Source organism: Sycon ciliatum, chromosome 1 (genome assembly GCF_964019385.1).
Source record: "Sycon ciliatum chromosome 1, ocSycCili1.1, whole genome shotgun sequence".
NCBI lineage: Eukaryota > Metazoa > Porifera > Calcarea > Leucosolenida > Sycettidae > Sycon > Sycon ciliatum.
In genome coordinates, this window is record NC_088643.1 from 17,489,678 (window position 1) to 17,503,825 (window position 14,148).

The 14,148-nt window shown below is 46.5% G+C and overlaps 1 protein-coding gene across 1 annotated transcript; it reads right to left on the reverse strand.

Moving 5' to 3' along the window:
• Window positions 1-1,408: 1,408 nt before the first annotated feature.
• On the reverse strand, window positions 1,409-12,202 carry LOC135815680 (PHD finger protein 21A-like). Its single transcript, XM_065329005.1, has 12 exons — window positions 11,945-12,202; window positions 11,465-11,639; window positions 8,961-9,101; window positions 8,340-8,462; window positions 7,759-7,810; window positions 7,379-7,452; window positions 6,258-6,315; window positions 5,504-5,697; window positions 4,465-4,611; window positions 4,047-4,125; window positions 2,793-2,896; window positions 1,409-2,330 (listed from the first exon to the last, which is right to left on the reverse strand). Exons 1-12 carry the CDS (start codon window positions 12,061-12,063, stop codon window positions 2,181-2,183), a joined length of 1,416 nt encoding a protein of 471 aa, XP_065185077.1. The 5' UTR covers window positions 12,064-12,202; the 3' UTR covers window positions 1,409-2,180.
• Between the last annotated feature and the right edge of the window lie 1,946 nt (window positions 12,203-14,148).

The following is a 14,148-nucleotide window of genomic DNA, read 5'->3' on the forward strand; positions in this document are numbered from 1 at the left end:
GGTAGGCTACATTGGGAATTTACCTCTTTTAAAGTTTTATCAGTTGAGCATGAGTAGGAAGATTGTGCCCGAAGAGCACCACTTATAATACTAGTACTTAGTAATAGTAGTACCAAGAGTACATAACGGTTATGTACTCTTGCGAGTCTTGGTAGTACCGGTACATGTACATGACATGACTTGTACTCTCCAGGCACAACATCACCAGGGATACCAACTTACAGAGACGCTCCGTTTCCAGCGCGACAAACACCTCGTGAACGCCAGATAGCAGCATGACTCCATGAGTCAGTGTCGCTCCTGGACGTGAGAACAGACGTATGTGGTGCTTTCTTGCAGGTTTGCCGAGTCGAAGGTTCAATGGACTTCTCGTCACGGAGTCGTGTGCTCTGGATGGCAGTCGTGAGTCAGTCAAGTACCGGTATCAAGTCGGCGATACACAGTGTTTCGGGGAATTCACCCCTCATCAATACACTGCCTAGTCCAACAAAAACTCCAGCTATGTACGAGTCACAACCAAAAACCACAGAACTCCAGAATAATCAAAGCGATGATATTTTTTTTCTTTACAAAAAACCACACACCATTTGATGGCACAAAGCAGCAAGGCAGCGATGAGACATGGCATGATATACGAAATTACAATCATGGTGATAACTGGGGTGGCCGTGGGTGCACTCTCACTCTACTCTACGCACAAAGACAAAGGCCGACCCTGCACTCGTCACCCCCCCCCCCCCTCCTTTTTATCCCACACTGTGCTCCCTCATACAATCCTCAAATCAATCAATCATAATCGTTCCCGGGTGAACACAAAACACCACTTCTCCGCTAATTCCTATACTGTGACATCAACCTTCCTCTGTGTTATAATTATACCAAAGGATGCTACATAATGTAACAGTGCTCTAATTTCCAGTCCAAATGACACTGGATAAGTACAACTGTTTTCAACCAGACGCGTGCAACTCTGTGACCCGCACTTCCAGTCTGTGGCATCTTCCCTAAAGCAGGACACTTTGCCGCTCTTCTTGTAGTACTACGAGTAGATCTACTACCAAGATTACACAATTAGAAGCTCCGATGGGCGCTGATTTACTCTTGGCACGGGTATGTGTAGTACACTCAAATCTCTCTTCTCCGGGCCTTCAAGTTATGGGCACCCCGTACCCGTGGGTGAGTTTGGAAAATATTACTTCTTTCGCCATTGTTTTGTGGAAATAATGACGTGATCGCAGATCTCTAGCCCTTCGCTATCAAACCGTACAAGTACGTGATTCACAAGTATGGACGTACATGCATGGGCAGCGCCCGGTCCTGGACCGTGCGGATGAAAGAGAGAAACGAGTGCACTACACATCGACCATGTCCTCACATGCACACTGCATTCTGAAAGTACACCAGTCAGTCAAACAAGAAACAAGGCTCAACACGAGGCCCAGACGCACGGCCATTGCCTGGGAAAGAAAAACAAAACAAAAAAAGAGGAGGGAGTAATAATCGAATACACAATAGGTCTGCCATGGCACAAGTACAGGACTCAGTAGGTCAAGGTCAGGATGCAGAAAGCAACGCGTGATGTTAGGTTAGAGTACGCATCTGGAGATATGATGATAATATTGCAACACGGTCGACGTACTTATGGAGCATGAATCCACCGCTTACTCGTAGTCCAGCAAATTCAGTAAGACTATTAAATATCCAGCAGGATGAGAGGGATCGACACATGCATCGCTCTGCACTCCCCAAACAAGTCCATGCCACTGAGGAAAGAAAAAGCAACACCCCAGCACCAGCGATGGATAGCCCAGCCAGGCGTGGACTGACAAAAACTCTGCGCAACATCAAACATCCATGATAATCACAGTTAAGGCAAGAGCATATGACTGCCAATACCGGAGGCAAGAAAAGAAGCAAGACTATGCAACAAGGACGTGGACAGAAAGAAGATGCACATCGGGCAACAGAGGTTGCACCTTGGGATACTTACTACAGCCAATGAACAGATAATGATATATCCAGTTGTAAAAAAATAATGTGTAACATAGCACAATGAGAAACAAAAGAGTGCACTGTGTCCGTGCCAGGATGGGCACGATGCATAAGCGAGTCCGTCAATCACCACCTACATGACATATCGCAATACCAGTAGGACAATCAGCCCACGGAATGACTAACTTTCAAATGCTTGCTTTCTCCGCCTGGTCTTGCAAGAGAGTGTCAGGGTGTGCCGGGGAAGCCTTCTCCAGCAGATTCTTAACAGCAGTTGTTCTATAATACAGAGTCATGTCTGTACCTGGAGTGTAAGCGGTTTGCTTCCGCACTCTTGTCTATGGTGGCAGGGTGACAGTCCCATGATGAAGCACAGCATGACAAAAAGAGAAAAATAGCTAAATAGCCAGGTCATGGCAAGAAGGCACATTTCTTATAAGGCACATCAGAACAGTAGCTATGGACATGATCAGGTCATACACAAATAATATCATCCTGGGTTTATGGGCATCTGTATGTGAAGTAGAAAGAAGATTGTTTTTTTCCTGTGGACCCAGGGGCCAGTACCAATTCATTCCAGCGAGAAAGTCTTCATGCCACTCATGAAGGACCCCAAATCCCAAATACTTTCAAACAGCGGGTGAGTTTTCTTGGTCGTGCGTACATTGTGAATGCAGATTGCATGGCTTTTGCTACCCTCTCTGCACCATATGCAAGTACCATGACTCATGGGAACGTCCTCCGTATTTCGGAGCAGATTTTATTCAACCTCTAACTAGAAAAGAGACAGGCTAACGTACCGATACAGTTTGCGTCAGCGCCGCCAGGGACTGATGCAGCTGTGCGCGTTCCTGACGTTTACGCTGCAGCTCCTGTTCCAGGGCACGGCGCTGTCCCTCACGGTCTACGCGAGGAAATGACAGAAACAATCACACCGGAGTATAAAAGTCCAGATCAAACCCAGATCAGTATGGTCACGGGGCAAGATGGTAATACTTATGACTGGCACCTTAACAAGTACATGCACATTGGAGGTCAGTGCTGTGGAAGGCAAATCCAGCACTGGAAATAAACGATGCTACAAGATCAGAGTTGGATAGCAAACAATGCGCAATGGTCTTCAAACAAAGCAGTGAGTGCAGAACAGGAGGGGCATTAACCAGGGGTCGATCTATCCGGGTTCGCATCGCAGGTTGCGAATCAAAATTGGCTGGCCGTGATTCGGTTTTCATCGCCCAAAACTGAGATGCACTTCGTCGAAACGTCTGGCCCCGCATACTGGTATGTACAAAGACCGGTAGTGACTGTGTGCAATAATGTACAGCACATGCAGCTGTCGTACATACTGCTAACCAGGTACACTCGGACGTCTCTTATCCGAGCACCTTGGGACCGGGCACTGTCCGTATCTCAGATCTGCCCGCATCTCAGGATAACGCATCTATAATCACTTTTTGAAGAAGTTTATTTGGCACGTAGTGCACATGTTCAGGATACAGAAAGAATCCATTGATAAAAATGTGTGGATTTCACAGGATGGCAGTGACAAATAAGCACTTGCGCAGACGAAGTTCAAACCCTCCAAATTCAAAGCATTTTTGCCATAGGAACTCAAGCCGAAGGTGCCCAGTAGAGAGACGTGCTATTCGGGCGGGGGCATGTGATTTCTAATCAAACCAACGTGTGCCTGGACTAAGGGTCCACGAGGAAACGATAATGAAAGATATTGCCAGCCATTTTCACTGAATTGTTGCAAACGGAAATCTCTGTCACATCTGGGAGAAAAAAAAAGGACTGTGCGATTGGTGACGAGGAGGAAGGGCCACAGATGATATGTCCGTCCACCAATAATCAACCACATGATTTGCTGTTGTGCTCCAGCGAAAACATAACCCAACCAGAACTGAAGGTATGCTTTTAGAGAAGCACATGCACATGTACACACATACCAACACGAACAGCAAACATGTGGCACACGAGAAGATAACACGTCACAGAGGCAGTGTGCCTTAACCGGCTAGAGACAGTGGAAATAGACAGGCAGTGGTACTCACCATCATCGTATTGAGTGAAGGCGCGTACAAGGCTGATCGTACCCGGCCAGGCACGGACTTCCGTGTTCGCAGCTTCATCCTGCAGAAACAAACACATAAAAGCAAGACAACGTTTGAGGATTGGTGGATAACCGTGAACCTCTGAGTAACAACATACTTCAGCCTAGGTCCATTGCTAACATGTGTCTTTTGACTCTGCCTTCGTGGTATTGGGCACTTTTTGCAAGGGTTTAGCAACATAGCCTGTCCAAGCAAGACATGTACTTTTTCTTGTATTTCTTTTGTATATTTGCCATGGCTGGGTATTGCCCTCATCTCTGGGGTTGTTCCCCATGTTAGCGTTGAGTGCACATGTTACGAGATTAAGTTGGCACTAAAACAATCCAAAACACTGAACAAAATGTCGCATGCAACTAACCTGGCACTTGGGACAGATCCACATGCCCTGTGGCATCGTGGGCAGGTTCGGTACCAGGCAAGTGAAGTGATACGCTTTCGTGCACGTGTCGCACAGCAGAAGCTCGCCTGCTTGATCACAGATCTCGCACAGCCCATCATGGTCCTCCTGTGGAAACAGGACGAATGAACAGAACAAACACACATAAAACAACCATAAACATATCGGCTTCTCGGCGCCAAAGCCGCTATCCACTGTATGTACTTGACAAGTGGTGAAGGAAGTCTAATACACTCAAACATCGAAACTCATTCAAACCCTGAAATTAATTAGAAACTTTCACAGACAATCAATCATACGCACACCAGTCATTGAAAACTGACCGGCACTTTAAAGGCAGAATATGAGAGCAAACAAAACAAAAAACTCATTGAAAGGAAACACTGACAGTAGTACGGAGATTAAGGATCACAAATTCCACGTTCGGGAACATTTTTCGGTTGGTGAACTGGATTGCGAACTTTCGCTTTTCGTTTGGAAAAGCAGTCGAAACACAGATCACGGATTCGTGCAGGTGAGTCATAAATTTACTACACTGTACTATCTGTACACATGCACGACCTGCCAGCGTCATGCAAGTGTGAATTCTGTTTGCTAATCCTCATCATAACACGAATTTCGCAACTGAGTTCGACTTGCATTGGAGTGCGAACACGAAATTCGTCTCGCTAAACCTCCGTAATACCCGAATCCTGAAACTACCCAGCAACAGAGAGGCGTCTCTTACAGGATTAGACAATGTGACGTATGCATCAATATCCCGCCATTAGGTTTAGCGGGGCAAGTCCACTGCAACCGTACACACCTTGATACCAACTCTGCATAAAAGGTCATGAACTTTGCGAGGTCATGTTCATAAATGTACTATAATGGGTTGTACCTGCCAAGTATGGGGTAACTTGCCCTGCAAAAAGGTGAAGGCCATCTTAGATGCTTACCTCCCATTTCTAACAGAAGCAGGAAGTAGGAACATAGGAAGGAACAAGCAAAACAAACTTACCGAGCAGACGAAGAGTAGTTGCCGTTTTCTCTTGCGCGCTAAGCCACCCTCAGTTTGCGCGCCAGTGTCCACCGTTGTTTTTACGTTGAGCTGGAGGCTGGGATCGCGCTCTTGTACAAACGGCGAAGGACCTGCTGGCTTCGCCATCGCATTCTTACCTAACGGAGTGGGAGCTAGCGGTGGGAAGTTCCGGCCTGCACGATGCACATTATACAAACACGAATACAGTCAGATGGGAGCAAACCGAACAGAAACGGGAACGAGGAGTGGGATGAGCGCAAAAAATAACAAATAAAAAATTTACTACAAGCAATACACCAAGACATGGAGAAAGGTCACCGTTTAGACTTCAAGCAAATTTGCAAAGCTCTCAGCGTAGCACATGGATGATCTATGAACACAAATAGCGTGAAAACATGCCGGAAGCAGGACCTCTACAGACAGTTTGTGTGCCTGGACTAATCTGCTCCACGAGAAAACCATGATGAAAAATATTGCCAGCCATCTTCACTGAATTGTTGCAAACGGTAATCCCCTTCCGTCATATCTGGGAGACAAAAAATGACTGTGCGATTGGTGACGAGGAGGAAGGGCCACAGAGGATATGTCCGTCCACCAATAAGCAACCACATGATTTGCTGTTGTGCTCCAGCGAAAACATGACCCAACCACAATGAAGGCATGCTTTTAGAGAAGCACTACTCAATGCTGACCTGCTGATGCAAAATAAAATGCACATCACCGTGAAACTCACCGTTGCTCTTCGCCTTGGCGTTCGCACGTGCATCCTTCATCTCGCGCATCCGCTTAGCCTGAACAGGAACGGAAATGGACAACATGACATCACAGCTGCATTACAACAGGAACGGATATGGTGACTCCATCTTAAAAAGGGAGGGGGGGGGGGGGCATGTGATTTCTACCCAATCAACGTGTGCCTGGATTAATCTGCTCCACGAGTAAACGAAAATGAAAGATATTGCCAGCCATTTTCACTGAATTGTTGCAAACGGAAATCTCTATCCGTCATATCTGGGAGACAAAAATGACTGTGCGATTGGTGACGAGGAGGAAGGGCCACAGAGGATATGTCCGTCCACCAATAAGCAACCACATGATTTGCTGTTGTGCTCCAGCGAAAACATGACCCAACCAAAATGAAGGCATGCTTTTAGAGAAGCACATACTGAATACATAGTGAATAGTCAATGTCCGGTACTCACGGAAATGAACAATCAACACGTGTGAGCGGATCGGGTAGAAATCACATCATGTCCAATTTTCAAACTTCCAAGAAAAATAGGCCACAAAGTTTTGGGCCCAAGTGTGCAGTCTGAAATAGTTGTCATTAATTATGGCGGAGCGGCGTGCTAAAGGCCATCGACCAGGGTGTTTTGACTGCACGTCAGCTACCAGCTCTAAGGAGTCTGTTGGCAGTGACAGTCCAAGTTAGATGAGCGAGCCCCAGTGGAATCCTGAAGGAACCTTGCTACTATGTGGCCAAGTGGTAACATTACTACTCTTTGCAGGCGTAGGGCTTGCTAAAGAGCCTCGTTGAACAGGATTTCCAGGATTTCACTCATTTTTCGTGTTCCCTGTGTTTTTCAATAGCACAGGCAAGGTTTTCAAGAGAAAACTCCACTTTGCCCATTTGGGCGGGACGGGGCATGTGATTTTTATCCAACCCACACACATGTAATATTTGTAGGAGAAAACATGCGTGATCGTGAGAAATTGTAAGGCCATATCCTTCAAAGACTGAGATTGTGGTAGCCATTAAAGGACATCTTGCTCACAGTGGCAAGGGCATTTCTTCACGATTTTACAGGAAGAAATGAAGAAAAAAACGAGTTCCAAGCCAGGCATTTTTCTCACCTCCTGCTCCGCTAGGTCAATTGAATATGGGGCTGCCTTTCGACGCTTTCTAGTTTGTCTCCTGGCCTTGATTTCTAGCAAACCACAAACACACGAGCAACACAAACCTCATGCTTGATAGTACATTTGTCTGCAAAACAGCCCTTGTAAAAAAAGAGAAAATCAACCCAAGCGCCAGCCAACTTCCGAGGAACGCGGCAGTTACACGAAGAGTACGAAAAACAGAGTGTGCGCATACGGATTCTAGACCGTGCCGATACCCCGCTTCATCATTTCGACACCAAGACAAGGTTGAAAACACCCATATTACGATATAGCCCACTATACTGCAACAACAAAACTCCCACTGATACAGCCATCACAAATCGGTGTATGCCTACCTTTGTACACTGGGATCGTAATCAGCCCAAGACTGGCCATAAACTCTTCTTTCTGCACATAACACAGGAGAACAAAATAACAATGATTAAACTTAAGAAAAAACAATAACTCCAACACGAAGACTATAAGTCGGAAGACAAGAAGAACAACACGAAGACTGGCGCCATTTTTCTACATTTGTTGTCTGTCTTGGAATTTACAACGAACGGTTGGCATGATACCAGGACTCAGATACATACTGACCACAACCACCACCTTGTATCCGGTTATAGCAACGATAGCGGACAAGATTTGAATGAAACAGATGAAGATCTGCGCCAGTGAACGGCCCAATTCACATAACTGGCGAAGCCGCACTTATAGACAAGCAAGACATACCAGCAATGGTCCAGCCAGAAAATCGTTCTGAAGGAAGACCGGTATCGTCGAAAAGTCAACATTTGTCAGTATCAAAACGTGATATTACAGCGAGGCGAGGCTGTGCACTACTACTGTTATGAGACCGACAGACAGACACACACACAGATGCACATCCCCACAACCTGGATGCACTGTGGCGAGAAAAGCAAAAAATTCTTACCTCCCGAGAACAAGGCGGAGGAACAGCAGGAGCCAAATCAACAGGATCCAGTTTGCCAGGTTGACGTTGCGAATCCATAAGTGATGGCACTGAGTCTTGAAGGGACTTTGTAACAGGACGAGCCTAGAGTTAAGATACAAACACACGTGCAAGCACACACACGCAAGCACATGGTTACGCTCCATACAAGGGCTTTAAGCTCGTTGAGGAATTCCACATTAGCCCAACCGACCATTGCCAATGCTAATCCTTCAGGGATGTTGGATCGGTGACGAGGAGGGAAAGGCAATGGTATGCTGCCCAACCACCAATAAACAATCAGAACGTGATGCAGTGCTCCAGCGAAAGTAGAGCCCATTAAATGACTGCAGGCCTACTTTTAGAGAAGCACATGGTCGAAAACAACAGTGATAGACAATTGGAATGCTCGTGACTTATTACGAGATGTGCTAGCTTTTCACTGTAAAAGGATGCAGAGAGAGAGGGAGAGAGAGAGAGAGTGAGAGAGATTCCCAGTTTCGCACAGGCCTAGCCATACTGCTCACCGAGGAGCACTCTTGTGTTCGAGCTTGCTATTGGGAAGGCCAGAACACTACCAGACTGCAACTGCCAAACACCTACCTCAGCAATGTGGCCGGGAGCTGCCGCATGGCCGCGCTGCTGGCCAACCAAGCTGGACACCACGGGTGCGGGAGCATACGCTCCCATTGTTGTCGCACCGAGTCCATTCCGCACGACTTTGTCATCACTCATCATCAGGTACTGCCAAAGATACACAAAGAAAAGCAAGCCAGTTGACATCGCGTAGGTACATCGTCGTAAAACACTTAGCATGAAAACAGGGAAAAAAGTAAATGTACGATGTGTCCATCATCTGGCTAGGATGTAGGCAGGCCATTGCAATACGCAGTACAATATGACAAGATACCGAGTGCCACATGGCAGGAACAGGTGCAGATCGGGAAATGGAAATCCGGCTGAAAGTGCACACGGCCTGAGCCGCTCGTGTTGAAGCCACGTGCGCAGGCATGGAGCACGTTCAAAGCAGGGTACACGAAGAAGTGTTTGTGTGTAGAAATCAATCCAGTCATAGTTAAAGGGGAAGTTAAGGCTAAAATCAAAATTTCACCAGTTGTAGTCTTCGGGGTGGTAAGTCGAATGGTCGTGGTCCGAGGAAGCTGAGACGCTCCCTTCCTACTTGAATCCCAATCAAACTCGCGCACTTCCACCGAAACTGGGTGACTGCACCCTATTAGATGGGGATTTGTATGCAAAATGTCACTAAAAGCGCCATTTCGCTCTTATAAAAGCACGGATGACCGCGATTGGTCCATATGTTGTAGTCTTTTGGCCGCTGAGTCGACTGGTTTTGGTCCGAAAAGGCTACGATGCAGCGTTCGGCCCTCATTCCCAGTCGAACATGGTTGAACAAGCGGTCACGTGCTCCTGCGTACACCAGTCACCTGGTCACCGTGCCTGCAGGGTACAACTTACTAGCCTGTTTGACCTTTTTTGGGTGCAGTCCTGTCACTCGAGTTGAACTCGAGTTGAACCTTGGTGTGAAAGTTGTCGCCTGCTGGCGCTGTGACCAGGTGACTTGGGCACGCAGGAGCACGTGACCGCTTGTTCAACCATGTTCGATTGGGAATAAAGGAGAAACGCTGCATCGCAGCTTTCTCGGACCAAAACCAGTCGACTCAGCGTCCAAAAGACTACAACATATGGGCCAATCGCGGTCATCCGTGCTTTTATAAGAACGAAATGGCGCTTTTAGTGACATTTTGCATACAAATCCCCATCTAGTAGGGCGCAGTCACCCAGTTTCGGTGGAAGTGCGCGAGTTCGATTGGGATTCAAGTAGGAAGGGAGCGTCTTAGCTTCCTCGGACCATGACCATTCGACTCAGCACCCCGAAGATTACAACAGGTGAAATTTTGATTTTTGCCTTAACTTCCCCTTTAAAGATGCCCAAAAACAGAACATCTGATTACAATGTGAGGGCAGTATAGTGGCCATTGAGATGTTCAGTGCTAGGCTAAACCATTTGCATAGCGGCATGTACGGCGCACAAGACACCGCTGTCACTCAGTCGGATTTCAATGTCCACAACTGTGTACTTGCATGCACGCGTGTAGAAGTGCAGATCACTGCTACGCAATACCAAATCTTCTGAACAAGCGTGCCCTGCAGGTACCAGAGTGGCAATGATAATTTTTTTAATGGGTACCTTAAAATGTCTATGCCAGCAAGTTAGCATGTTGAACTGGAGTTAGGAAGGGATAGGCAACAGTGATATGCCCACCTACCAAATAACAACCAGAAACTTTGATGTAGTGCCCCAGCGAAAGTAGGGTCAGGTAAGGACACGACCATACTTTTAGAGAGGCACGTGGATAAACAAGTCCAGCTTTTAGGGCCAGAATGTTGATACCACGGGGCCAAAGAGAGAGAGGGGCATTACTAGTTGGCTCACACGATGCAATGCCACCCCACCCCCTCCCAACACACCACCATCATTCTGCTTTACTCCAATGTGCACTGCTTTCCATGGTGGGAATCTCAAAAGAAACTGGCAAAAATAGGAAAGGAAGGGAGTCACGTTTATATTGCCCTTGCCATAATCAGTTTCTACACGAGCATTTTGGAAAGCTGTTGCTGCAAAAATCACAGAAGGGCTATCACATGCCATGATACACACACCATTCATTCACAAGGACGGGGTAGCCATTTCAACTATGCTGGGGGAAGGCACACTGCATTGCTCATGCATCACTATTCGTCTCTAGATCCTCTGAACAAAGGTAGGATATCTCGTACACAGGCAAGCTCCGCACCCACACTTCCCCTGGGTAGTAAGAAGGACAACCACAAAAACACGACAAAGGGAAGGTGTTTGACAGCAAAAGATCGTCATGGGCACCACTCTCTCCGTGCCTAAAAGTGTAGGAGAAGTGAAAGAGTTTCTCTCTTTTTTCATTTTCCGTGCTCCACATGCAAATACCGCTTCACGCTTCGCTTACGTTCACAGAGTCAAAATAGTTCCAAAATTAAATTTACTCGAAGAGGAAAAATACTAAAAATCTCAAGACCTTACAAACCAAGAAAATTCAACATGTTTACAATACCTTCGTGGAAGACACATCTCCAGAATGCTGTTTCGCCATTGCGGACGCGGCGAGAAGAGGTGGCGGTGGACCGTCCATTGAACCATTCAATGGGCGCATGACTCCCCCGCAGAAATGTGGATTGCGATGAGAAACAGCCATAATGGACTGATCGTGGGACATACCGGTAATTACGCTGTACAATACAATAAGAAAAAAAGGGGAACAAGCCATAAAACAAACCAAGAAGACAACGGTGTAAACGATGGTAACAACAAAGCACAAATGAACCAGGCTCATTGAAAGAACACTAAAGTAAAGGAATATATTGCATGCATCCTTTAGCACAAATGCGAGATCTAAAAGAGGAGAAACAAAGGAAGGTGCACAGCTAGCTCTGGGGAGTTGGGAGTGAGAAGAAGTTGACGGGTGATAAATGATCGAAGGCGCAGGTCCAGAAATAAAGAGAAGGAAATATCTTGAGAAGAAAAAAAAACTTACTGGTAATCATCCGAAAAGGTTTCTGAAAAGTTGAACTTCAAATTCTCAAGAGAATAATAATCGGGACAAGTAACAGTTACTTCAAAGAATTTACGGGTCATCAAGCTCGCGGCACACATAGGCCTCACTCTCCGATGAAAAGGAGGCCGCAATACAACTAATCTCTGCGACTAAAGCACCTGCTGCATGCAGTGATGGAATCAAAACAAAAGCAACGAAAACAGTTACTTGCTGAAAATGTGCAGATGTTGGGAGTCTACATACACTGAGGTCTGTATCATGTCAGTGCATGCAGTGGACAGTCAGTGAGTCTGTGAGTGTGACTCCCTGAGTAGGTGTAGGCCATGGCGTAGTAATAGGTCTACGTGCAGCAGACTTTCTTTTCTGACCAAGCAAGGCCAGGACCAGGTGAGTGATCGTGAATGAACGTCATGGCCGGGATCCCCGCGCCCCGAGAGTTGTACCCAATTTTGGGGTACGTTTGGTAGATCTACAATCGACCCACAATAAATTTTATAGCTGTCGTGACGTCATGTCATGAAATGTATGGCGAAGGACTAAATAATAAAGGGACCGTCACTTAATTTTTGCCGACTACCCGCCAAAAAAATCTTTTCGTTTCACGTGTCAGACACGTCCGCGAGCGCTTGCGACTCGCGCGCGCCCGCGCTACCTTTCACGTCAGGCAATCTCATGAGCTCAGTCCGTGCGCCAGTTCAGAAAAAGTCGTCTAAAAGTTGCACTTTTATTTTCCAGATTTGCCAGATTTCGCAGTTTTCTCAAGATATCGCGAGACGAATACTCAATGGCGTCTCCTTCGTCGTCCTTTGGTTTACGTCCCCCGTGAGTTCTTCGTCTCAGATCGTTGTCGAAATCCAACCTAATAGTTGTTCTCTGCCCTAAGTTTTGTCCGTGGCGATAACAAATAAGGAGAAGTTGAGTTCTCGCTCGTCGCTTGCGTTTTCGTTATGTCGCTGATATTTTGGTTGAACATGCTATAATTTCGTGCCGTTGGTTTGTACAAGGGTTTCGCTATTTCCTGCTTATTTATTTAGAAAGAGATATTAGCCAACAGTGCATCCTCCAATTTTGGCTTGTGCAAAATATCCGACAGCGGTGATACCAACCGTTTTGTCAACACTGTATTTTTGACACAATTTGACACACACATGTCTTCAATTGGGGAACTTAGGAACGACCGACAGAATCGTTCAAGGGGTCCTAGTATTCTGCGATGTACCAGTCAGACCATTGTATCCGTAGACCACGAATTTATAAACAACACGAACCTCAACAGGTTGCTGGAGCTCCAAACACAAACCCTCGCAGATCAATGCATGTGCCTATACTTGTATGTACAACAGCAACAATATCCAGCCAAATACAGTACTGAGGTGGGAAAGAAATATAAATAATTCATGCAGAGAGGATGACACTACAAATACAGCACCTGAGCCAATGCAGAATTGAAGTGAAAAAATGGCACCTGCGGATGGCCAGGATACGGTGCTACTATTTACAGAACAACCGCCACAAGCTATGACACATTAAGTCTCGTACCTTCATTCACGGCGGACGCATGGAGCAAAGAATACGTTTACCATACACCCGTACATACATGCACACGTGAATTGACACGTGTTCATGCGCTTTTTTCAACAGACCCACACACGTCTGCATGTACATGTAAACGCACAGACATGTACACGTACGTACGTGCACGAACATACACACCCATAAACATGCACACACACACACACGCTAAAGTATGGGAGCATATGTGCACAAAGCATCACGTGATTGCATTCACAAGTTTATACAAGCCAGCCAGGTAATGAATGCATACTTGTAGTTGTGTGGTAGCTGCTACAACAAACGGAGCATTGGCTAAATATTGCAATAAGGAGAGTGTTATGATAGTCATGCAAAGGTTCTGCTGTTATCAACGAAGTGCATGCCTCTCGTGCTAAGTTCAAGATCCATTGTACTCTTCTTTGCAACATACTTCGTGCAGCTTGCATCCAATCGTAGGCATCACGAGTCAAGGCAGCAGCCACATGGACCAGTAAGATTCACTGATATTGAGGATTTGGACCAGGGTGCTGTTCCGATCAAACTTGCAATAACACCTTGTTGAGCTGGGTCTTCCCCACTGGCACAGCCACCTTGTGTGGCCCTACCATTAGTGGTCTCTGCCCGTTGCC

What these genes read in the sequence shown, in the direction of transcription:
- LOC135815680 (XM_065329005.1), bottom strand. Translation starts at nt 12,063, where the DNA reads ATGTGTGCCGCGAGCTTGATGACCCGTAAATTCTTTGAAGTAACTGTT. An exon ending in GAGATGTGTCTTCCACGAAG is followed by an intron (nt 9,102 to 11,464) that starts GTATTGTAAACA and finishes TATCTTTGGCAG; the next exon opens with TACCTGATGATGAGTGATGA. An exon ending in GGATCTGTCCCAAGTGCCAG is followed by an intron (nt 4,126 to 4,464) that starts GTTAGTTGCATG and finishes TTGTTTCTGCAG; the next exon opens with GATGAAGCTGCGAACACGGA.